The following is a 23,902-nucleotide window of genomic DNA, read 5'->3' as shown; positions in this document are numbered from 1 at the left end:
AAAAGAAACAACATATTTTTTACTCTACCTGTCCCAATTCCTCATTGAGGTCTGAAGTATTTACTTGTGCTCTCTGGTTTGTTTCCTTGTGATAGAGGTCAAGATCCCAGCCAATAAAAAAAGATCCAAGAAATTTCTGCATCTCAACAGTCACATAAAGTGAAATAGGTATGATAAAATTGTAAAGTACCAGAAAAGCAAGAAAATCTGAAATAAATCTCAGAATCTACAAGAGAAAAAGAGAAAATGTAAAGATTACTGCAGTGATTAGGTGAAACATGGTTACTTAGTTATGTTTTAATATGCATGAAAAATGACAAACTGACAGAGCCGGAGGAGACCAAGTCCCACATACACAGGAGAGAACACATACAGTGACAATGCAGGCATTTCCAGGTTGCCCCAGTAACACGCCTTCAGACTGATGTAAAAAGACTGCCTGAAGCTATGACTGGATGTTTCAATCCTCAAGTTCATTACTTTTTGTCCTTTCTACTGAATCTGTCAGGAGGGCTGCCAATTAATATTAACTGCCATGGTGATTCTGTTTTCAAACAGGTCTCTTGGTCTGAAAAAACCAACACATTCCCCGTTCCATCAAACAGCACAACTCATAGGCTTTTCTAAGGAATCATTAAAAGGTGAAGGCAAACAACTGATATTCCATGTTGTCAGAGGAATGTGCAAGTATTCTGTATTGGTTTAGGACAGCAGAGTGACAAGAGGGTTCCTGTCTACTGGCACTCCCCAGTGACGTGGGTGATCCAGGCTACATGTCAAGAAAGAGACTGGATTTCAATGGCACAGACTTCTTTTATGCCTCTTCAAATCACTGTGTTTGACACATACGTTTCAGGTAAACAGCTATGGAATAGGATAGAAATTTCTCTTTATTAGGTATAACAATTTTAACAAACTCTGAAATGCAACATTACAGTCTCTTTGCAGCCTCTTTTTCATTTGCACAACAAACTCAGTATCTCAACTGGACTTTGGGAAGACTCTTGCCAAATATCTTGAATATCGAGCAAGGAAGGTTAGAGATGAGAAAAACTGGAACATCTCCTCCAACTCTACCAGATATTGGTATAGGAGAGCATTTTGAAGAAAGGAAGTAAAAAGTAGTCAACAGTTTGCAAAGCTAAATAATGTCTGTTCTCCCTAATTAGGGAGTGTTGCTACAACTACTTAATAAAAGTCAGTACCAATAATTAAGGTGTCTGACAAAAACCTCAGGAAGTTCTGTGCCTCAAGAGATCTTCCAGACTAAACCAGAAATGATAAATAAACACTGAGAGCAGTAATTCATGTAAGAGAAGATATACTGAGAAGAACTGACAATTACTAAGGTTAGTGAGTTTCTTCAAGCACTGTCTATTAAATAACAATGTACACAATACAGGACAGATTAACAGAGAAAGCATTTCAGGTAAGCATGTCAGCATATTGAGAAATGCAAAGCAGATTATGGAAGTAAACAAGGGAGAGAGAAAAACAAAGACATGATAGAAAGAGAAACACAGATGGCTCTGTACGCTCCTGAACGCAAAGGTAACGGATGGAAAGACTGAGTAACTACTCATCCTGATTCTATTCAGAATTGAAAAGGCTCCACAGGCTAGTCTAACTTACACCAGCAACTACTTCAAATTAAGAGAAGCCACAAATTTACTCAACTGACTGCTTCAAACAGTTGAAAGTGTGCTAAGTGGGTGCAGGTACTAAGAGTAAAAGTCATTAAATAATTTGAAAACTTTAACATTCATTCAGTACTTTTCAACAGTGACACTTTCAGATAAGTTTATTTTAGAATACATTGAAAAGGTTTTGATAACTGTAGTGATAACCTGAATTAGTAATTTAAACAAAACACAGCATTGAGATAAACATATTTTTCCAGTTAAACCACAAAAACACTTTGCATGACAAGCTTCTGAGAAAGTTGCATGTTCTACTGAAATGCCAGTAAACTCTTCATTCTCCTTGAATCAAAGACATTCTCAAATTACTTCTTTTTCCTTCCTGAACCACTATGTACTAACCATAAATTTTGCTCTACTTGTGAAGCAGAACAGAACTCTCCTGACTTGGAATTTGGACCTTTTTGCACTTAGTGAGCGCATTCAATTCTCAGCTCTCTGGGAGGTGGGGAAGGCGAGAGGGGGGTGCGGGTGTTAAACATCTGATACCACATCACATGCGGAAACTGGATTTCTAATTTTTCTGTGCTTCGAAAATCCCCTCTACTTCCTAGAATCAGCTTCAGCCAGCTCCTGAACTGCTTTGGAAGAAGGCAGACTTGTACAGAAATCAAGAATTAAACAGAACACAGAAAAATACAGAATGCTCTGAACTGCAGACTTAAGGAACACTTCAAAGTATCCCTCCAATCTCTACAGAAGAGTGAGAAGGCAAGCAGGAGCTTGAGCAAAATTACAGCCTTACAAAATTGTCTGAACAATCTCAACATCACAGAATGTCTAAATGCCTGAACTGTGAAATCACTGCAATGGAAGGTGCACAAGAACAGGTATCCTCCTCTTTTCATTTAAGGAATGACAAAAGACACCCAAAAGAACAGTTATTATAGTAAGATCACAGAACATCAGAAATATGTCCTAACAAACCCCAAAATTTTCAAAAGGCTTGGTCTTTTCATAAAGGAAGAAAAAGTCTAACCAGTAACAGAGATAAGATATTTCTACACAAGGGTGAAACTACATAGGACTATCTCAAAAATACTGAAACAACAGCACACAGACTTGCAAGTGCATCATGTGGTAGTTACACCTATATCCAAGAATAGAGACATAATAAATATCATATTCAGTATACAGTGGTTGAGTGTTCCTCAGATATGCAACTGGGTAGAACTACATTACCTTACTACTGTTTCTTTCATGCTCTGTTTTTCCATTATACCAAGGCTCATCCCATTTTTCTTCAGCTTGCCATGCATACTTTAAAATAGTGCTCAGAATGGCTTCAAAGAGGAGGATTATTAGATAAATAATCAAAAAGGAATTCATGGACCTACAAAGAGGCAAAAAAAAACCCCGCAACTTCAGTTTATTTTACTTCATCTGTTGACACACTGTGGTTACATGAATTGTTTAAAAACTTATTGTACAATTTTTTAAAAAATGTATCTTGTGTTTGATATGTATATAAAGTTTCTATGTGACAAGCAAGCAACAGAAGTGAAAAGAAATACTACATCTGACTAAGATATACTCTACAAACATCAATATGAAGACTAGATTAAGGTGCAAGAATACCCCAGCAGCTGACTTGTGTCACACCTGTTGTCCAAGATTTTGGGGACTGACTTATCCTTCTCTTCTTCCCTGAGTATCTAGCAAGGGTGTGAAGGCAATACAACCAACCACAGTGGAAATCCAAATCTTCTTCAGTTAGAAGAGCACTACCACCTGCATCTGATTATTTAACCCAGACCATGCTATACCAGAATATAGTCAAACTTGCCTCTATATTCCATAATGCTAGCCACATCACCTTTCCACCCCTTGCTTGGATGACTGAACTTTTCCTGTGCGCTCTACAGGTCGTTTTGTATCTGGCTATAGAAGAATAATCAATCCCATGTTGCAAAAGAATGCCAGAAGGCTATCTCAGATTTTTAGGAACTGGAATAAATGCAACATATCAGAACTCCTTTTCCTTTTAAAATAATTCATTAGGTTCAACATATAAATCTCTATTATTATAACACCTATCCCATAACTACGAGCAAAGATTTTTAAAACTGAGCCTGCAACTTGTGCTAAAAGCAAGATACATTGAAAAACACATCTGGATAGGCTATATCCTTTAGACTAGGTAAAACAAAGCTATCTTCCATTATATTAAATACTATGATTCAGGACAAAGATTTCTAAGTGATTAAGACTTCATTTCAATCCATCCTCTTTAAAGGCATGATGCAGTTTTACAGTAAAGGGTGCACAGAACAGCAGAGGCTGGGACTGTTGTGAAAACTGTCTCTGAGCATCTGGTTCAAGCAGCATTTCACTTATCATTAAATGATCTCCACATCTGAAAAAACAAACCTCCTGAACTAACTTTTCTGCTTCAGTCCATTTTAAGCTTGGGTATTTCAACTTTGTACACTACTGAAACAATCAATAAAGGATGAAATACCAAGAAACAGATTTTGTATTTATAGCTTCCCACTGAAGGCAAAGCAATTACACTCTCTTCCCATGCCTACAACCTAATGACGAGATCATCAGGGTTTTAAAGTTACCGAGGAAAAACTAAGTTAAAACTCTACAAATAAGAAAGATATTAGAAAATAAACATACTTTTCTACTGCTGACCGTTTCTGAGATTTACTCTTGTAATTTAATGCCATCTTTGTCTCCATACCTGTATACACTGCAACACCTGGGAAGGAAGGGGAGGGGAAAGAGTTATACTTTATTTTCTGCATATATAAAATTTGTAGAATTTTTCATTTTAAAGAGACATAGGATAAAATCAAGAGGTGAGAGTACTTTTGTGTTTACTTCAGTACAATGGTGAGACAGTATTTTGTAAGTATTTGCAACATTCTGCTATAGTAAAACAGTACTACTGAAGTAATTTTAACACCTACTAAAACATTGTTCATTATTATGACTGTACTGCTCTTCAATATGTATTTTATGGAAATCAGAATGGTAAATCTCAGGAGAAATTCTTGAACAATGGGTAACAGTAACAACAGTAATTTATCCATTAAAGTTAAGTTATTCCTTTATCAAACCACTTCAAATATTTTCACAGATCAGAGCTGGAACTTTATATCCATATAGATTCTTCAGCATAATATCATTACTTTCATCTATAATCATATGCCCTCAGGTGACAGTCAGCAAGATTATCACAATTTCTTCAGTGCAAGTAGAATTAAACCACAGTTCATCAACATGTTTTAAGAAGAGAATACTCTTTAAATATTTAGATGTCTACAAACCAAATATTTCTTTAGTGTTTTTTAATCTTGCTCCACGAAGTAAGAGACTTTCAGGCCCAAGAGGTCTAAAAAGAAATAGATATATCAGCATTTTAAAATTAGTTGTTCTGTATTTTGTAGGACTGGTGAAATCTAGTTTCCTGTGCAAAGTTGTGCTATATCCCCTATGAATTCCCACTGCAACAACTCCAACCCCACCCTCATTTAGGTCCATCTTCAATCCTCTTTCCCTTTTACCATACCTCACCCACACATCTCCAGAGAGCTCTCAGTTTCCTTTCATGTCTCCTTTGGTCACTGCCATACTCTCCCACCACTGTTCGATATCCCATAATTAGTGACTGAGCTAAATATACCAAATGGCTGGTTCAGAGAGACCGGCAAGTTACTTGAGAAGCCAGCAGGCAAAAAAAACCTATTGAGCTCACAGTACAAGAGGAATGGTATTTCAGGTTTGGGTATTTTACCTATCTTACTTCTACCCCTCTGTCAAACTGAAATGATCTAGCAAGTTCAAAAGCTATTCACAGCAGAAAAACAAAGACAAACAACTAGATGGACACAATACCACCACAACAGTGCAAGTTCTGCTTCCTAACACAAGAGTAAAATTTCATGAATGTTTTTTCCTCACATCTATCACACCACAATAATACATTTATTTCACTGGCCAAGTTAACTGTAAACAGCACTGTGAAAATAAAGGTCCAGTTAAAATGAAAGTTCATATAAAGTTAGTGCCATATGTTCTACTCCAGTGGCTGTATCATCTTTAGAAACTGCCAGCAGGGTTGGTTTGAAATAAAAAAAATAATAAAAAGGTGCAATCACTATTTTTGCCAGTGTTTCAAATGAAAGCAGAAACTGAGCAACTGCAGCAGCCAGGTTGACATACTGGGTATAAGCAGAAGAATTAAAGATTATACACCAAGTGCTACGGCATACAAGCCCTTGAGTTTGTCTTACTTTTCCATTAGCTGTACCACAAGTAGCCCATGATCACTATTACATAAACAAAGCTCTTATACTTGAAGTTCCTTTGAAAGCATAACCTGGAGTTACTAAAAAAACCCCACCACAACCACAAAACAACCCCCAAACCCACACCCCACCTCCCACAGTTAAACATTTAACTTAAATGTGACTGCAAATGTGACAGTTACCATTCCAAATACAGTGTGCACCAATTATACACACAGATTATGACAGGTTCTTTAAATTACACATATATATGATAATATTTTTAGGCTAGACTCAAACTTTAATTGAAAAATTGAACTGAAAGGGACTAAATGGCCAAGCATTTAACCTTTTCTTATAAGAAACCTACTGTATACTTCTGGATTCAAGTGGGTTTTGCAGTTTGTAAAACCAGTCTGACAAACCCAAAATACAAAACCTGAATCAGCGTAATACAGACTAGACAAGTTTATCTTTCACAGTCAGAAGATACAGCTCCACCAGTAGTCAGAACTTGCAATTATTCTTCACACTCCCTTTAAACTGTCTCTGTTATATGTTGTCAACTAAATTATTTTGATGGCTTATCCCAAAGCTGAACCTGTCAAGCTTGGCAGTAATGAATTCTGAAAAGCTCTAAGTGAAGTAGCACATAAAGCAACCTTAGAAAACAGCTGAGTGGGTTTGGGGAGGGGGGGTTGGGTGGGTTTTTTTTGTGGGGGGGGTTGCTAAGGCCTTGGTCTTGGGGCCAAGTGATCTGCCTTCTACATTCCCGTATTTCTTGCAAAACCATTGACAAATCATTGATTCACTCTGAACTCCCTGCTACTCCTACTTAAAATTGACAGATGTTTGCCAGCCTTACAGGAGGTGCTCAGATTGAAAGACCTTCAGTCCTTCAGACTGAAAGCACACATTGAGGTGGAACTTGGACGGAAAATAATACTGCTTTAATATTTGATTCAGGTAGAAATTTCACGAAAAAAATGTGTAAAGGATAACATTTTGGACATCAGAAGAGTGAAAGAATTGTAACAGATCTACCTGCTTCTGTGACACATTTATACAACATAACACAGCGCTTCACGTTTTGAGAAGAGGTGACCAAGTTTTTTGAAATCTTGATTATCAACAACTCTCAAGAGAAAATAATTAAATAACTTGCATGCTAAATATTCCTGAAGATCTGACCATTTCTTGTGAGTGATTTTCCTGCCTATTTCAAACCATGATCTCTCTCACGCCTGTTCTTCCTATTTACCCTCCTGTCCTGTTGTGGTGTGGGGAAGTGAATGAGCAGCTGTGTGGATGCTTGGCTGCTAGCTGAGGCCAACCCGCTGCAATTAGCAATCTTTTGAGGAAGTCCACATGTAGGTCTGTAAGTGGCTTCACATCTTTATATTTTCACATGTTTAGTTATGTGTATGCTACTTGCTATGACTGCGTAGGGAAAGGGTGTGAGCACATGGTTTTATGTGCACACAATTATGTGGTCACTGTTACAGATGTAAGCACTTATCTTTACATCCCAGGTAGTACAGTAGTTTGAAATATATACTAAAAGCTACAAATTAGTAGCACAGGCTTTGTTAAAACAGACCAATAATTTCTAGGAATTTCAACTGCAAAAACACCTGTTCAGTGCCTCCAATAAACAGATGACAGGGGAAACTGTTGTAGTCTACACTATATGCCACTGGAAAATGTTTAAGATCAATAAATGTTTTAAAATAACAAATAGCAACAAAGTTACCAGCTTATTACCAGTGCCTAAAAATTACCCCCTTCAGAACTGCCAAGCTTCCCAGAACTGTCCAATTAAATCTGAAAAACTGGATAGCGATGAACTTTTCACTAATTTTTTTCTCATCTTCACCTGAAGTATGTAGCTATAATTGAATTGATACTTTCAGTAAAAATACCCCTCTCTTTCATATATTTAACAGTAACTATTTTTTGTGATTTTAACCAACTCCATCAGTTCTAAACATTAATCTTATAAAATTTTACTTACCGTACAATTTCTTCAGTTTGTTGACTTACAGTTATTCTTCCAACAAATCTATGAAAGATGGCCATGTGTTAGAAAAATCTACATAAAGATTAAAAATTGTAAAAAAACTCCTCCATATTTACAGAAAAGTCATTAATGGCTCAGAAGTACAAATTAATCAACTTTTATTAACAATCAAACTAAAACAATATGGCAACACTGGCAATAATTTTACAAGAGATATTTAACAACAGAAACATTTATCCTTCAAAAGAACAGTCATTTGAGAAAGCCTATTAGGTTTCACTAATAAAACCACAAAAGTAAGAAATAATTCCTCAACAAATGTAAGTTAGCATATTATCCATCAGAAACAGTAATTTTTCATTTAACAAAGCCAATCTACTGTGCTTTTAAAATGTGACACTTGCATATTTAGCAAGACCCCAGCTACAAATAGGGACATAAACTTCTATAGTAATTGTACCTTAACTTGATGTTCTCTACAAACTGAACTAAAGATCAAATATTTGAACAGCTGTTCAAACTAAGCATCTTAGTTTTTAAGAATTTAATATTTCTCAACGATCCCAAAGCTTACTTAAGAATAGCTTCTGTGATACACTTGGATTTTGAAAACTACTAGTTGATAGCTACCATTTTCCATTACACAATTCAGGAGGAACTTGGATGGGAATATAACTTTTGTTACCTATGATGCTGTTTTACAGAGCCTAAGGCATTGCTGGCTGATGTTAAAAGCTGAAATGAAGTACAGTCAGATACAATGGTTTTAATCTAAATTTCTGCTGCTGAAGAATGGAGTTCAAATCTTCTCTTAAGCACAAGCAAAATAAACATGACCAACACATATCCTTAGAATTAACATAAGCTTACAACAATTTTCTACGGTTTGAGTTAATTCCATTAAAAAATATACTCTATAGTACTGAAATCTCCTGGCAGAATCTTATACACTCCTTCTCTCCAACCTGCTCACACTCATAGGCCATTTAATTCTTCAAAAGCTGGAAACGAGTTTACTAGTTAGAACAGAAATGTACATAAGTGTCATGATTAAAATACAAAAGGTAAATATTATCCTGTAACTTCTGATTTACTACTGAAATAATCAAACTTAACTTGTCACTTGCAACTTTCAATAAGTACGTATGTATAAACACACTGATTATTATGACCTAAAATTTAAGCAGATATCTGAAGCTATTTTAATCCCAGCAAGACCCATAACATTCCTAATATTAAACACTTCATTTTGATTTAATTTCAAAATCTCTATTAGTAAAGTGATACCTGTATAGATCCGCTTCTGGCTGCTGACATTCTATAACAGCTACAAGTTTGTCCAGGTTGGCAACAGACTGTAACACTGCTGTTTCTGGGACTGCAACATGTGTCTGTAAAACAGCGTCCGTTAAGTTAATCATACAGGACTACTGGGTTGGGGGCGGGTGGGGATGGTATTTCAACAGGCTGAAATAAAAATAGCATCACAAATTAACTACATTCTATTTCATAGTAGTAACCCAGACCTTAAGATTTGTCTCTCCATCCAAACTTGCAGTAGTAACATGGCATGAACCGTCAACTCGATCAGATGACAGAAGCACCAGATCTGCAGGAAAAGTCTCATCTTTGGCTACTCTGACAATGTCCCCCACCTAATGAAGTGAACACAAATAAGAAGTGTACAAACAGAGTTTTAAAAGAGAAGAATTCATTTCAGCATTGTTAACAAATCATGATAAAACAGGCCACAATGATTACTAATGAAACAAGAGCTTTAGCTACGCGATAGAAACACAATTTTCAATTTGTCCTTAGGCACATACCCGAATGTTTTTAGATCTAGTTTTTACAAGGCCACCACTTCGAACAACATAAACTGGAGCACCATTTACTTCATTGTCTGCTTTGTGTCGTAGCCAGTCTTCATAACCCTGTGGAAAACATACGAATTTATTTTGTAAGCAAGAAACCTATAAAGCATTAACAAATATCTTCTAAGCAAATATGCCTGCTGCATAGCCTGAATACAGTTACTAACTTCTCTTGAGTTTCTACAGCTGTTACTCAAGAACCTGGGAAACCTCTTAATTTTCACTTACCTTACACAAATAAGTAAAGGCAAATAAAGTAGCAGAAGTGGTGAAGAAACTTAACAGTCCCATGTTCTGTTAAAACAAACAGGCAGTGACACTTTCTGCTGACGAGATGAACAAGTACTCATTCAATCTTTTATCTATGTGGATTAATATACCACAAAACTGGGAAGAGCCACTCCCAGTCTCTCTTACGGATTTTTTTTTTTTTTTTTTTTTTAAGAGAAGTAACAGACTGAAATTACTTCCTCATATCACAGCATATAGCACTTCTTAGAGTTACTGCCATTGCCCATGCACGAAATCTTAGAGAGTTCTTAATTTTGTATGACATGCTGTTCACACATCAGCTCTGTATAGCAAGAGAAAAGGACTGAGAAGGTTTTAGTTCTTTGTGAGTCCTAATGCAACAGTTCACAGCAACTGAGTTTTTAATGGATAAATTAAGCAGTTTTCCTTTACTGGGTATTTGGCACTTCTTTAAGCACCCTTTATCCCACGCACACACACATGCAAACATCCATGAGAGTGAATCCAGGTATATTATTCCCCTCCTATTTTCCTAAACTATCAATACATTGCTTATTTAATCTAACAGCATGACTGTCAATAGCGTGATCTCTGATTCCCAAGTCTAGGTACTGTTTGGAAAGGCCTATGAGCAAGCACAAGAAATGGATCAGCCTATGCAGGAAGTTCAACTGCCTCTTACATCCTGGCAAGACTCCTACAACTCATTTGCAGTAAGAGAGACATTTCCTAAAATGCTTTTCTGAAGGTATAAAAAAAGTGAAGGAGTTAAAATCACTTCCTTGGAAGTTTTTAGACAGAAGGGGGCCCTCTGAAACAGCACGCATAATCCCAACTCATCCTAGAACGTTACAAATATTATATATGAATGTCATAACACAAAGAGTACTAATGCAGATGCAGTTTGGAGAATTCTGCAGTTAACTGGAGTTTGGAGGAAAGTTGTATGATGAATTCAGCATGTTAAAAGTATAGTTCTGCAGTTCTACCTTCATGCACCTCCACTGTTACTAGCACAAATGAGTAGGGACAGCACAACTGCATGGGAAGGAGAGGGGGAAGTTTTATATGCCAACTGCTTAAAAATAGATAATTAAGAAGTGTGTAGTAATAGCAGCCACGCAGACAGATACTGGGAAATCAGAATCCTAAAACCCCTAAGTAAGACTCTTTAGGAGTCCTTCCTAACCAGTATGAAAAAGCAAAAGTGAATATCTACAGCTCCTTGTTAAAGGTGAATGACAGAAGAAAACAAGAACTAACATCCAGTAACCTTGGGGCATTTGTCTCATAAATCTGAACAGCTGAGCAATATGGGCATTTGGCAAAGAACTGAAATTTACCTTCTTTACAAAGTACAGATTTCAGCGCTTTCTCCATCTGACACCTATTGCCTGCAACACAAGGGTGACACCTCACACCAGGGAATTCTTAAGAGCCAACTTACTGTGGTCAGTTTAAATTCCCCCAAAATTTATCTACTGCGGCATTTTTTGAAAGAGTTCCTTATCCTCACTTGCAAATATTGTAAAAATACTGTTAAAAAGAAAGATGCAATAGGAACACAGGGAATGTTGCTTAATTGCATGAACAGAAACTAAAGATTAAAATCCCTCAATTAAATTATATTCTTAAGTCCTCCTTAAATAACTGCAGCAACATACTTGAGAAAAGGACAAAATTAAAACAGGCCTGCATATTATATTACCAGGTTTTTCATTCTTGGTTTAGGTCTATATTTACTCAAAATCTGCAAACTAGTTGTTTCCGATTTACCTGACAGTCATGCAAACATCTGTGTCCAATGAGCTTGTTTCCTAAATACCTATGAACTTACTGAAACGAACTAAGTTCCCTAAAGTTCCTTAGGAAATACCTTTATTTTGTTGTATTTTGTTTTGGGGTTTTATAACTTTTATTTTTGTTTTATTTTTATTTATTTTATTTTCTCATTCTGGACTCCTCTGAGGACTGCATACACATCTTCACAGGCATAAGGAGGAAAGTGCTCTGGCTAACAAGATAGACAAAATGACACAGCATAAGTTGCATCACTTTGCAGTCCTGTATGTCCTTCTTCTGACCTAGGTGTAATTACATTTCTAGGAAGAAAAAGGTCTATCTCCTTGGCTGAGATTAAAATAAGGCTGAGTTTTGAGGCTGCTAGAGGTGTCACATTAACTGGCCTTCTGGAAGCAGGGGAGAGCTTTTCCACCCAGTGCTTACCTTCTCAAACCCAGATATGGTTAATGCTTCTATTTTTCCCCTTCATCTTTTGAAAGACTACTAAGTTACAGTTTAACATTTATCCTGATGTAACTTTGTACAGAACGAGTCCCCTGCAGCTTTCAAAAGGGGTTTCTTCCCCTAAAATCTACTCCCTATTCCACTTCAGGTTCAAAAGATAATGGGAGCTGGTTTTGAGACCATACTGGGTATCTTCCCCTCTGCATTCCAACAAAAGATTTATATTTCTTCCTTGTCTAGGGGCAGCCTGTTGGAAATAGCACATTGAATTGTCTTTACAAGATAAGAGCTTGTGAATACTGTTTGCCTACTTTGCAGCAGGTAGGATAAACATGAGAGTACATTAGATCAGTTTAGGGAGTTCCAATAGTCCTTGCAGAGACACCGAGACAATCAGAAAAACTCTTGATGCTTGGCAAGTCGCGAATGATTTTAAACTACTAGAAGGAATGACAGAATGTCTATTCTTTGCAATTGATGGTAAGATACTTATATTTCCCAATATAAGGTTGGACAACTAGAAACAAGGTGGTAGTAGACTATTTTGGACAATTTTAGACTTATACAAGTCCACCTTCGTTCTGGAAAAAAAATTCTAATATTTCTAACCAAGTTGCACAATCTCTTTCAGTTCACACAGCTTTAAGGGATGTTTTTCATTGCCTACTTAAGGCTGTAGCTCTTGAACATGTGATTTTTTGGGGGGTGATGATAACAACTGCAATTGAATAGGATTAGGGCACTCTACGTATACAAATTGCACAGCAACAAAATGAAATGTTAGTTCAAATATTATTCCAGCATAAAGATCCCCTCTGCCCCAAACACTATTCTATCCCTTGAAAGCTAGAGCTGTTTTTATTTTGCCCTATTTCAGAGTGGCTTTGGGTCTTACAGGCACAGAAGACAAATTGAAATGCCAGTTGTAGCTCTGTAACAGTCTCCTGCTTACTTTTCAGTTGCTATGACTGCATCTCTTCCCCAGACAGCACTGTCAAACCCTTTGAAGGGGACAGTTCCTGAAAATTACATCCCTGCAGAAGAGATTGTAGTTTCTATCCACATCACCTCTTTATTTATGTGCTTGTTTCTTTCTCCTCTTGCTTTAAGGGTCTAAAGAAAACAGAAGATTTTTTTTTTTTCTTTCTCTCCCCCCCGCCTCTTTTTTTTTTAACCTTCTCCTTCCAGGGGCTCCAGGTCTTAGTAGGATGTAGTATGGTGCTTGAATAACATTTCTATTAAAATTCTATTAAACATACTTACAAGATTTTTCTTACTTCAAGTGCTATAAAGTACTCCAAAATGTTTTATGCAACCAAAAAAAAGGAAAACAAAACCAGCAGCTTTCTAAACTGGACCTTTTACCTGATATAGGATTACAGTTAATTTTATGCCATGAAACATACTCCTCAGGGCAAAATTTGCTTCTTAACTACTGACAAACATGGATTGCACCACTGCTTCACCTATCCAAGCTCCTTTCTCAGTGTGTCACAGGGGAGGATTGGTTTTAATATGCAGCGAGGTGTGCCAAAGGAATAAGTGAGGAGCTTTCAGAAAAGGTCTTATAAAAAGTGACATGTAATGTTTAGACAAAAATGCTGTCTGACAGTCATTCACTGTCCATTTAAGGGTACCGCAGTGAGTCACTAAGGGCTTGACAACTAACCAAAATGCTCAAGTTCAAGCATCTAACAAGAAACATTAAATAAAAAAATCCCTTCTAAAAATGACACCTTTTTAATTTATTTTTAGTATCTAAACATTATCTTGGTCAGACTTTGTTAAGTAACTTTACCTTAGAAAGACTTCATGCTACAAGATTTTTCCCATTTACCTGTTTTATGGCTGTCACAGTTATGACAAAGAATAATGGCAATCCACTGGTAATAGGACTGGTAGGGGTATCTATCATGAGCTGGAAGAAAAGAAAATATGAAAGTTAGCCCAAATTATATTTGTACCTTCCAAAAAACCCAATGAAGCAAGATGACAACTAGTTTCCAAACTCCTCATTATAACCTGTGAGTATTTTTACTGCACTTTCTGCAGTATTTCTGGAGCAAAACTCCATTCCTGACACCTAAATAATACATGTCAATAATGATGCAAACAAAGGTTCTAGGGCATAGAACAGACTTAATCACAATTGTAATGCATGTGCCAATTTTAAGAGTCCTTAGTAAAAGGAAGCTATGTTTTCATCCTACAAAGATGAATTCAAAAGTATATTACAAAGGAAAGAAATCTGCATTTCGTGAAGCTCTTTCAATACTCTATACAATCTACTGCTTAACAGCAATGTAGAGCATAATAACCTCCACTTCAGAAGTGAAAATAAAGTTAAAAATAGTAATTTCCAACAGTTTAAAGAACACACTTTCTTAGACTGCTCCTTTCTGGTTCCCCCAAGTTAACATGCAGTTTTTACAATTTGTGCTATTATTGCTGGCATGCCAAAAGTGCAGTGTATACACTAAAATTCTGTATGTGAGGGGGATATTAGTGGTTCTCCTCTGCTGCAGGAAAAAACCAACATGGTCAAGTGCTGTAAAGAAAATATGCACAAGAACTATTCAAAACCACAGACACTGATTTGATCCACTTTACCTGAGACTTATGGCATTGCTTTGGGAACCATTAAAGAAGAAAAAAAAAAAAAATATAATCATACATGAAGTTTACTCTGTTAAGAGCCAAGAACCTCATAGAGAAAACAGATTATGCCACCTTACAACACATGCATGAGCTTCCCCCCCCCCCCAAAACACAGACAATTTATGGAATACAACAAAAATTAGATCTAGCCTGCAATACTGTCTGCTCTTCAACTAGCATTGCAATTTCAGGTTGGCAGCATGTTGTCCAAGAAAACCCATGCCAAAAGCATCCGATTTTTGGCTGGATAGGGTTCATCATGACATTTCTGCCATCTACACTCTCTCCTTCTTTCTCAAGAGAGGCTCATATGTGAAAATGGAGCAAGTTTTGTGCTGGTGGAATTGTCATGGCAGCCTGCTCCTTTTGCCTCTTTCACCAGAACACCACAGCCCTTTGTCTGCTACGCAGCTGGACATGCATTCATCACACAACTGGCATGAAGCCTCATGCGAACAAAATGCAGTCTGTCACCATGTTTCTAGCATGCATATGTGTGGTGAACAATGTGGACTGGATTGTGCTGCATGTTTAAATCACACAATGAGAACTTGTCGCAGCTCTGTCATCCCCAGTGGAATAGGGTGGTAATGACAGACACTGCATCTTGGTCAAATGAGATTCATAGGACAGAGAAGATACCATGGTGATCAACTTTGAAAGGCACCTTTGCCTTATAAAGAGAAAAAAATGTTAGATATTAATGAACTCCCAAACGGGATTTGAATAAAACCAGAATTCCGTTCTAACAAATGAACAAAAATGACTGCAGCTTTTCTCTTGTTCGGTTTCCAAGAATACAGACATATAGACAAGACATTTCCCATACAAATTAGGGCATCCACTTGAGTCACAAACTGGGAGAAGAACAGGATTACATTCTGAATAGAAGTTCTGCCTTTAGATCCATATTTGTTCATGGACATCACATTTAGATATTACTGAAGTCTAACAGTTTGAAAGGAATGTGACTCAAAATTGAACTAAAAAGGTAAATTTGCATTAAAAAGAAAGAAAAGCTTTAAAAATGCAACACTGTCTGTGGTTACTTTAAGTAACATTTATGTTCCATCTCCAGCATGCCCCCATCTTCCTTATGATACAATATGTTAAACAGCATGAAACATCATAACAGGAATGACAAAGACAATATTATTAACTAGGAAGATGGGATGGGCAACACATTCTGTTAGACTAAGTTAGAACCATATGACTTTAGTAACTCCCAACACAGGAATTTTTAGCCTATTAGAAAGCTCATTCTTTCTAAATGTGAAAGAACAAGAGTAAGGGACACAGGAGGCAATGGATTAAAAATTGCAGAACTGGCCCTCCTACTGACATTTTGCATAATCACAGACAAATCTTATGAACTCTTCAGTATTCCTGATTTTTGCCCAATGAGGCACCACCTTTTTCAGATGCATACCGCAAGTGTTGGTTAATCACTGTGGAGGGCTGTGCATGCTCAACGCATGCTATTTTGTAACAAAAGAAAAGTTTGTGTACCCCAAAAATCTTGTCTCTTAGATATCGATTGGTCTTTCAAAAGTTATTCTCTCTCCTTACAACTTTTCTCCCACTTACTCTTCATCTACAAAGTCTGCAATGGCTCAACAGAATTCAAGTACTAGTACAGAGTTGGAGGTGCAAACATCACAGAAAATTTACAGACTGTTATAATGTACTTGTGGATGTTCTTAATTAGAAGAAATATACTCTGCTACAAAAGCCACAGTAATATTTCTGACCTATACTGTATCAACAACAGCACTAACTGATGTCTTCAAAACTCAAAAACTGTCAATCCTAGCTGTAAATCTTCATGTGTTCATTTTATCCGAACAAATTGAATTTGAGGATCTTAGAAGTGTGTGACAATAGTGTGTTATTTACAAAAGCAAGATTCCACCTACAATGAGTATATACACTAATCTATGCTCAGCTCAAGAGCAAGCATACTGCCCAATTTGATGCAAGTGAACTTGAACCTCTGCATTTCTGCACACTAATGTCCCAGAAGCATTTAAAAATGCACAGCATAAAACTCCTGGTTTATTCAAACACCACCAACATCCACAAAAAATCAAAAAAGCACATTTGAACAGATTTAAGATTGTATTTTGAGGCAGACAATTGAGTCTCTGTGCTGAAAGTGCAATGGACATCGAAGCTGCACGCTTAAATATATTAGCATTCATGAAGATAAAACTTAAAGACAGTACTTAAGTTTGGACATAATTTTTTTAAAGATTTTTTTCCTAGAGAATCTGGAAATATGTTGTTTTTATAGACAGAATATGCAAGTAGAGAAGTCAAATTCAGAATGAAAATCAGTGGCAGAATTTACAACATAAATTGCAATTCCATGAGTAGTATTCAACTTACCTGAACCAAAAATATAATCAGAAAATAAAAGTTGGCTACTCTTCTGAACTGCTCAAATAAGTTTTTTGGAACAAAATTCCACACTGTGTACTGAAGGGAAAAAAGGGAGAGAGAGAGAATAACAGTTTTGACATACTGAACAATTTCTCAGTGAAACTCTCTTAACCTACATCTTTCCATTTTCCATCTCCCCGCCCCTAAACCTTCTTGCCCTACTCCCACACAGAACTGCTGTATCCAATTTCCACACACCCCCACACACCCCACCAAGTACAGCTAGCAGGGAAGCAGGAGTAGCAACTGCATTGCCTTTACAGTCAAAGTCTTAAATGTTCTCGTACCAACTGGGATAGGAGCAGCTGGAGTCATCTGGCTGCTTGTATCCTGGGTAGCAGAGAAGAAATTAATTCTTGCAGCTGTAACTTTCTCTCTTACACTAGAGCAACAAGACACATCCCCACCATCAGTTCTACTGATTCCAATCCAAGGTCACACTAGGAGGGAATCTGCAATTGCAGTCCATTGCTGATACATTTTATGCAGAGTACTATCTTACACTTTGGCTATTTTATAAATCCTCACAACCAGCTTCATCCCTCCTTTTAAGCAGTTCTGTGCATCACATCCAGACACGGGCAACACTGCTGTAACATCTACTTTTCTTCAGAAATTCTGACCAACATGCTTAATTGTTCTGTACTTAGTCAGGTTCTGAGGAAAGAGGGATGAGAGCAGGAGAAAAACTACACAGGAAACAACCTATCTTTTTCCTCAAAAAAGTTTAAAGCTTGTTTCATTCTGAATATTGTATATGCACCATTAGACACAATACACACATGCACATTTGCTACACAACTTCTTAAGTAACATATCAAGTGGTTTTCCCATGACAAATTGATTCCTTACCTTGGATGATATGATTCTGTTGTCCGCAAACTTCTGGGGAACATAATGGCCATGCTGGGGAAAACGATTTGCTATATAAATAGTTCTTGTATCGCTTTGATGCGGTGGGTCAAAACCCTAAAACACAAAATAAAAAAAAAAAAAAGATGATCAAGAAAGACTATTTTATTAACTGTAGTTCTGTAAAACTGTTATCTCTGTGCTGAAAAATGATATCCAGGTATCAAGTAGCAGTTTTAGAACAGCGGTTTTTGAATGGGAAACAAAACTAATGTGTAAATTAAAGTCTGCTGTGTCCAGAGAATTTTCAAAAATTGGGAAAAAAATAATAATCTCAATTTTGAGGTTGTGTACTCATTCTGGAAAATGAACGAAAAAATCCTAAGTCTCAAAAAGGATAGAGAATACTTGCTATCATGCAAACTTGAAGCCCTGTGAAACTTAAAAAAGAAGAAACAGAAATGGAGATGAAACATACATATATTACAGAACCTCACAGTCGAGCTTATGATAATCCTAATAAAACAGATTATGAGAAAAGGTCAAAACAAACAAGTCACAATAGTATGCTATGATAACTGGATTTTGAAAAGATTCTCACCAGCTTAAAAACAAAAGTATATGCATCTGACTAGACAACAGTATTTTTCCAAACGAGTTCTATCCCCGAGAACTAACATTTTGTCTAACGTCAAATGCGATTTCCTGACATTACCACCAATTCACACATGAGGGGTAGCAACACTAAAAGCAAACTCATTAAAAAGATACTCAGAAGTACTTATCAACAGTTCCCTGCCAAAAAAGATCTGAGTGAGGTCCCTTGGAACCAAAGCCCTGTTTCAGGTCTAAAGGTCAGTATTTTCATCAACTGCCTCTCTGCAAGGGGAAGGGGAACACAGATGTTAAATTTGCAGGTGACACCACCTCAGGACTGCAAGAACACCAAATGAGAAGAAAGATTCAAAATCATCTTGACCAACCAGATGCATGGAAGCCTGAAAGATACAGCTCTTAGACACAATTAACTGCATCTACAAAAAGAGAACAAAAGCCCATACAGGAGTTCTGTAGAAAAAGATCAAAAGGCTATAGCTGATCACAGGCTGAATGTGAGTCAGTAACGCCATGCCACCAAGGAAAAGGCCTTCAGTACTAAGGAGGCTGGAGGAGGAGTGGGAGGCACAGTTGAAGCACTGTGAACCAACTGGACAGCATCCAGAGGAGCGGAACATGAGTGTCATGCTTTAGGCCCAGCCAGCAATAAAGCACCATGAGGCCGCTCACTCACTCCTCACCCACCATGCGATGGGGAGGAGAAAATATAATGAAAAGCTCGTGGGTCAAGACAAGGGCAGGGAGGGGTCACTCACCAATTATGGTCACAGGCAAAAAAAGACAGACTCAACTTGGAGAAAAAAAACCGAACCAATTTAATTTCTTACCAATCAAATCAAAACAGGATAATGAGAAGTAAACCCAAATCTTAAAAACACCTTCCCCGCACTCCTTCCTTCTTCCTGGGCTCAACGTCACTTCCAATTTTCTCTACCTCCTCCCGCTAGCAGCACATGGGGACAGGGAATGGGGGCTGCAGTCAGTTCATCTACACATTGTCTCTGCTGCTCCTTCCTCCTCACAGGGACTCTTCCTCTGCTCCAGCATAGGGTCCCTCCCACAGGAGACAGTCCTCTACGAACTTCTCCAGCATAGGTCCTTCCCACGGGCTGCAGTTCTTCATGACCTGCTCCAGCATGGGTCCTTTCTGCAGGCTGCAGTCCTTCAGGAGCAGACCGCTCCAGCACAGGCTTTCCCATGGAGTCATGGCCTTCTTCAGGGGCATCCGACTGCTCTGGCATGGGCTCCTCCCTGGGCTGCAGGTGGGCATCTGCTAGCCCGCTCCCCTCCATGGGCTGGGGGGGGGGACAGCCTGCCGTCTCACCACGGGCTGCAGGGGCATCCCCTCCTCCGGCACACGTCCTCCCCTCCTTCCTCACTGACCTTGGCTTCTGTGTAGGGGTTTCTCTCACTTTCCGATCCCGCCACCCGCTGCAGGTTCCCCTTCTTAAACATGTTATCCCAGAGGCGCTACCACTGTCAGTGATTGGATCGGCCTTGGCCAGCAGCAGGTCCAACTTGGAGCCAGGGAAGCTTCTAGCAGCTTCTCACAGGAGCCACCCCTGTAGCCCCCTCCCCCACTACCAAAACCCCGCCACACAAACCCAAAACAATTAGACACAAGAGATCCTGAAAACATGACATATAACACAAGGCTGAACAATATAAAAAGCAAAGAGCAAAGAAATTAGAGTAATTTAGCCTAAGGGAGAGGAAACTTGGGATATACTAGCACATCTTCTGACATGTAAGACTGTTCCACCAAGAAAAGGGGTAATCTGAAAGACTATGAACAACAGAAGTCCACTTAAGTTGCGGCTAGGAAAATTTAGTTTGGATATTGGAAAAACAAACAAAAATTCCTTTCTTATGGAAAGGAATAATTAAAAACCAAAATAAGTCACATGGGAAGGTTGCAATGTCTCTGTAACGCAAGGGCTTATATCTAGGTCATTCAAGTCTATCTTTAATTGAGCCTTTCCTGGGGCTACATGACTCACCAGAACCCTTCCTAGCTGTAACATTCTGACCTGGAGAAGCAGGTGATGGCAAAACAAAACATGCAAGACAGTAAAACAGTAATAATTCAGACAACAGGCCAAGAAAATTACTAAAATAAAAATGAAAAAGCTTTAAGACATGGAACAAACTAATGAAATTAAATTTGGAACTGTTAAGTTGTTCGATAGGGAATCAATGATTGTCCAGCAAGTTGCGAATTTCAGCATGAGTGTCACACATTCCTAATCTTGGAACCAACTCTGCACCGTATACATGGTCTCCTTGTTCTTTGATGCCAAGTGGAAGGACAAATGGTGAAACAGCTACAAAGGGCATTACCAATTCCACTACTGGAGGTGAGTAAACTACCTTTGCAGTTGGGTTGCTCCACTAGTGAAACCAGGCTCAGACCTTGATTCTCGTCAAATAGAAACTGACACTTCACAGACCTCCAACAGCAGATACCTCTGTACCAGTTAACTGCAGCGGATGATGAACAGTGAGCACAATGAGCTACATAAAAAATGGTTGGTATAACCAATTGAGAATTTTCTTTAACACATGAATATCTCTAACACAGGGCATTAGGTATGTTCACATTCAGGATGGCATCATTTTAAAGTAAAGGAATAATTTAAAAAATCCTCTCAAACATACAAATTTTTGTATTTGCCATCATTACTACAGACACATTATGCTTCAGAAAGAAAGAGGTCCAGAAGAAAGAAGGGAGAAAGAAAGGAAGGGGGATTTTTCAAAGAGATTTGAAGGAGAGTAAACTTTAGATGACAAGCAGTGGAAGGCTGCTCTAGTCACATGCTCCAGTGTGAAAGCTTGTTTAAAGATAAGAGTGGAGCAGGGAGACAAAAAGTAGATAGGGGAAACGATGGGAAAAAATACATAGGATGCCAAAAGCAAAAAGAAAGGAACTTTACAACTTCAAGAAAAGAAATACAAGGATGAAAGTAAGATTAAAAAAATGTACCTGTTAAACAATGACAGAAAATTTTAAGAGAACAACATTTGTAGCAGAAGCATTTTGGATATCTGACATTAGTGACACATAATTTCTAAATCAATCCAGAAGATGCCACAATAAAAGTGTTTTGCAAGCAAAAAAAAAAAAAAAAAAAAGTGCTTAATTAGTAAGACTAGGTACACACCTCTTCCATCTCAGAAAATGTCTGGCACTCACAAAATGCCAGACATCCTCACTTTGGAAAGTCATGCTCTACAGCCTGAAAAAATTCCACTCTAAACCAAACAGATGTAAAGCAAGGAAAAAAACAGAGAAAGCAAAGAAAGCGACTGGCGACTGGCAGTCTTCTGATGGTGATAAATGCTAATCTCCAAGCCACTCACTGAAAGTTATTACAAGGTAAATGAAAAATTTCAGAGTGACTAGGGTATTACTGCATTTTTTCCGAAGTATTTATATGCCCTTTTTAGGCCACTCTCTGAGCACCTGAAAGTTGATGAACTTAATGACGTTTTTCTTATGAAGAGCAAAGGCCTCCATGCAACTCAAGACTAACTGCACAAGCACTTCTATCAGAGGAGAGTACCTCCGCTGAAGAAGACTCAACCGATTAAAAGTGAGGAATCTATTTTCCAAATCAGAATCTCAGACCATACAAGTTTACAGGTGCAGTTGTGCAGCTAAAACAGGTTAAAATTGCAGTCTATACAAATTTAACTCTGTTTTGTTGAAATTTACCACGGAGAAAGTGCAGAAGCTGTGCAGTCAGCAGATCTATGGAGATGGCAATGAACAAGCAAGGCAGGCTGGGGACAAGAACCCCTTCAGTTGTCAGAGCTATGGCTGGAAAAGGACACATCCTTGACAACCTTAGTGACTTGACTGTAGTCACAGCAGGAAATAAGTGTCACAGATGGGAACAGAACCCAGATTTCCTAAGTTTCATATCTGTAACTATGAAAGATCATTTAGAATTACCCAACAACCCTGTCATCACAGAATTAGCTGGTGAGACTGCAACCAAGCAGCTCTCCAGAGACATTTTAATTACACATCTCCCCGAGGAAAATTCTGCACAGACGTTGAGCTTAATTGTTCAAGAATTGAAATGCCTTTAACTTTTCTGTAACTATGGGGCTGGTCACAGATCCTGCTCGTGACACAAAACTGATTTGTAGTCCAAATTTCTGCACAGCAAAGGGACTTTGCATAGCATCTACACACAAGCCAGCAAAGAGGTGCAGAAAGCACCCAGTTTCCTAATTTAACTTATTAGACAGTTCTTTCTCTTTCTAATGTCATTATCAAACTCAGCTGCAAAACTAGGGTAACATGCCCTTGTTAAAAGATTTCTGCAGCTAAATAGCATAAGCAGAGTATCCCTAAATTAAATTTTGAGTCTTGCAAAAAGATTTAGTTATCACCAATACCTTTCAACATAAGTTAGTTTTCCTGCAGTTATCTAGTGCAGTGATTTCTACCTAAGTGCATAGATCATTGACTTCGTAACAAATAAAGCTGAGTTTATTACAAAATCTGATATTTAAGGCTTCTTAATCAGGTGTATTACATGAATCAGCTGTAAATAAAATAAAATTTGACCATAAGATAAAGTGACTAAAAAAAAAAACACCCACCCTGATCTTTTCCCCCCTTCATGCTGCAAATTAAATCTAAATTTATTGGCTAAAGTTCAGCCATTCAGCTGACTTATCAACATAAACCAGGAGTTATCTACCCCTGGAATACAGCTCTCATATTTAATCTTTGATACATATCTCCCCAATAGAAATTTTGCACACAGAAAAACTTGATGTTTTTGAAAATAGTCTAAACGAATGCTATTTACATACAACACACAGATACTTGAGTCAAGCTATTTATAACTTTTGGCGGGGGGGGGGAGAAAAGTGATACGTAGTTTTCCTTTTTTATAAATTTGTAATGACTCTAACCAAAGTCATTTTTACTAAACAGCTTCAGCAGTGATTTTGTTAGTGTTCTGAAAGTTAGACAAAGAC

General features: G+C 37.7%; 1 protein-coding gene across 4 annotated transcripts in view; it reads right to left on the bottom strand.

Annotated features, from left to right (window-relative positions):
• Nucleotides 1-18,395, bottom strand: part of ATP11B (ATPase, class VI, type 11B) — a 55,985-nt gene extending 37,590 nt beyond the window's left edge. For 2 of the 4 annotated variants that reach the window (XM_010572944.1, XM_010572943.1), the window contains exons 1-11: nt 18,284-18,395; nt 17,378-17,467; nt 14,169-14,249; nt 9,785-9,892; nt 9,485-9,613; nt 9,246-9,349; nt 7,953-8,000; nt 4,979-5,043; nt 4,326-4,407; nt 2,883-3,033; nt 29-226 (exon numbers count right to left, since the gene is read on the bottom strand). In XM_010572944.1, the coding sequence (XP_010571246.1) occupies nt 29-226; nt 2,883-3,033; nt 4,326-4,407; nt 4,979-5,043; nt 7,953-8,000; nt 9,246-9,349; nt 9,485-9,613; nt 9,785-9,892; nt 14,169-14,246 (963 nt within the window). In that variant the 5' untranslated portion in view covers nt 14,247-14,249; nt 17,378-17,467; nt 18,284-18,395. Of the gene's footprint in view, nt 1-28; nt 227-2,882; nt 3,034-4,325; nt 4,408-4,978; nt 5,044-7,952; nt 8,001-9,245; nt 9,350-9,484; nt 9,614-9,784; nt 9,893-14,168; nt 14,250-17,377; nt 17,468-17,718; nt 17,861-18,283 lie in introns of those variants that run through there. The other 2 variants (XM_010572942.1, XM_010572945.1) reach the window with 2 other exon arrangements.
• Between the last annotated feature and the right edge of the window lie 5,507 nt (nt 18,396-23,902).

The sequence above is a fragment of the Haliaeetus leucocephalus genome, unplaced genomic scaffold (genome assembly GCF_000737465.1).
Source record: "Haliaeetus leucocephalus isolate CR32 unplaced genomic scaffold, Haliaeetus_leucocephalus-4.0 Scaffold362, whole genome shotgun sequence".
NCBI classification, from domain to species: domain Eukaryota; kingdom Metazoa; phylum Chordata; class Aves; order Accipitriformes; family Accipitridae; genus Haliaeetus; species Haliaeetus leucocephalus.
Note: the sequence above shows the minus strand (reverse complement) of the source record. Positions and strands in the feature narration are given on the sequence as shown.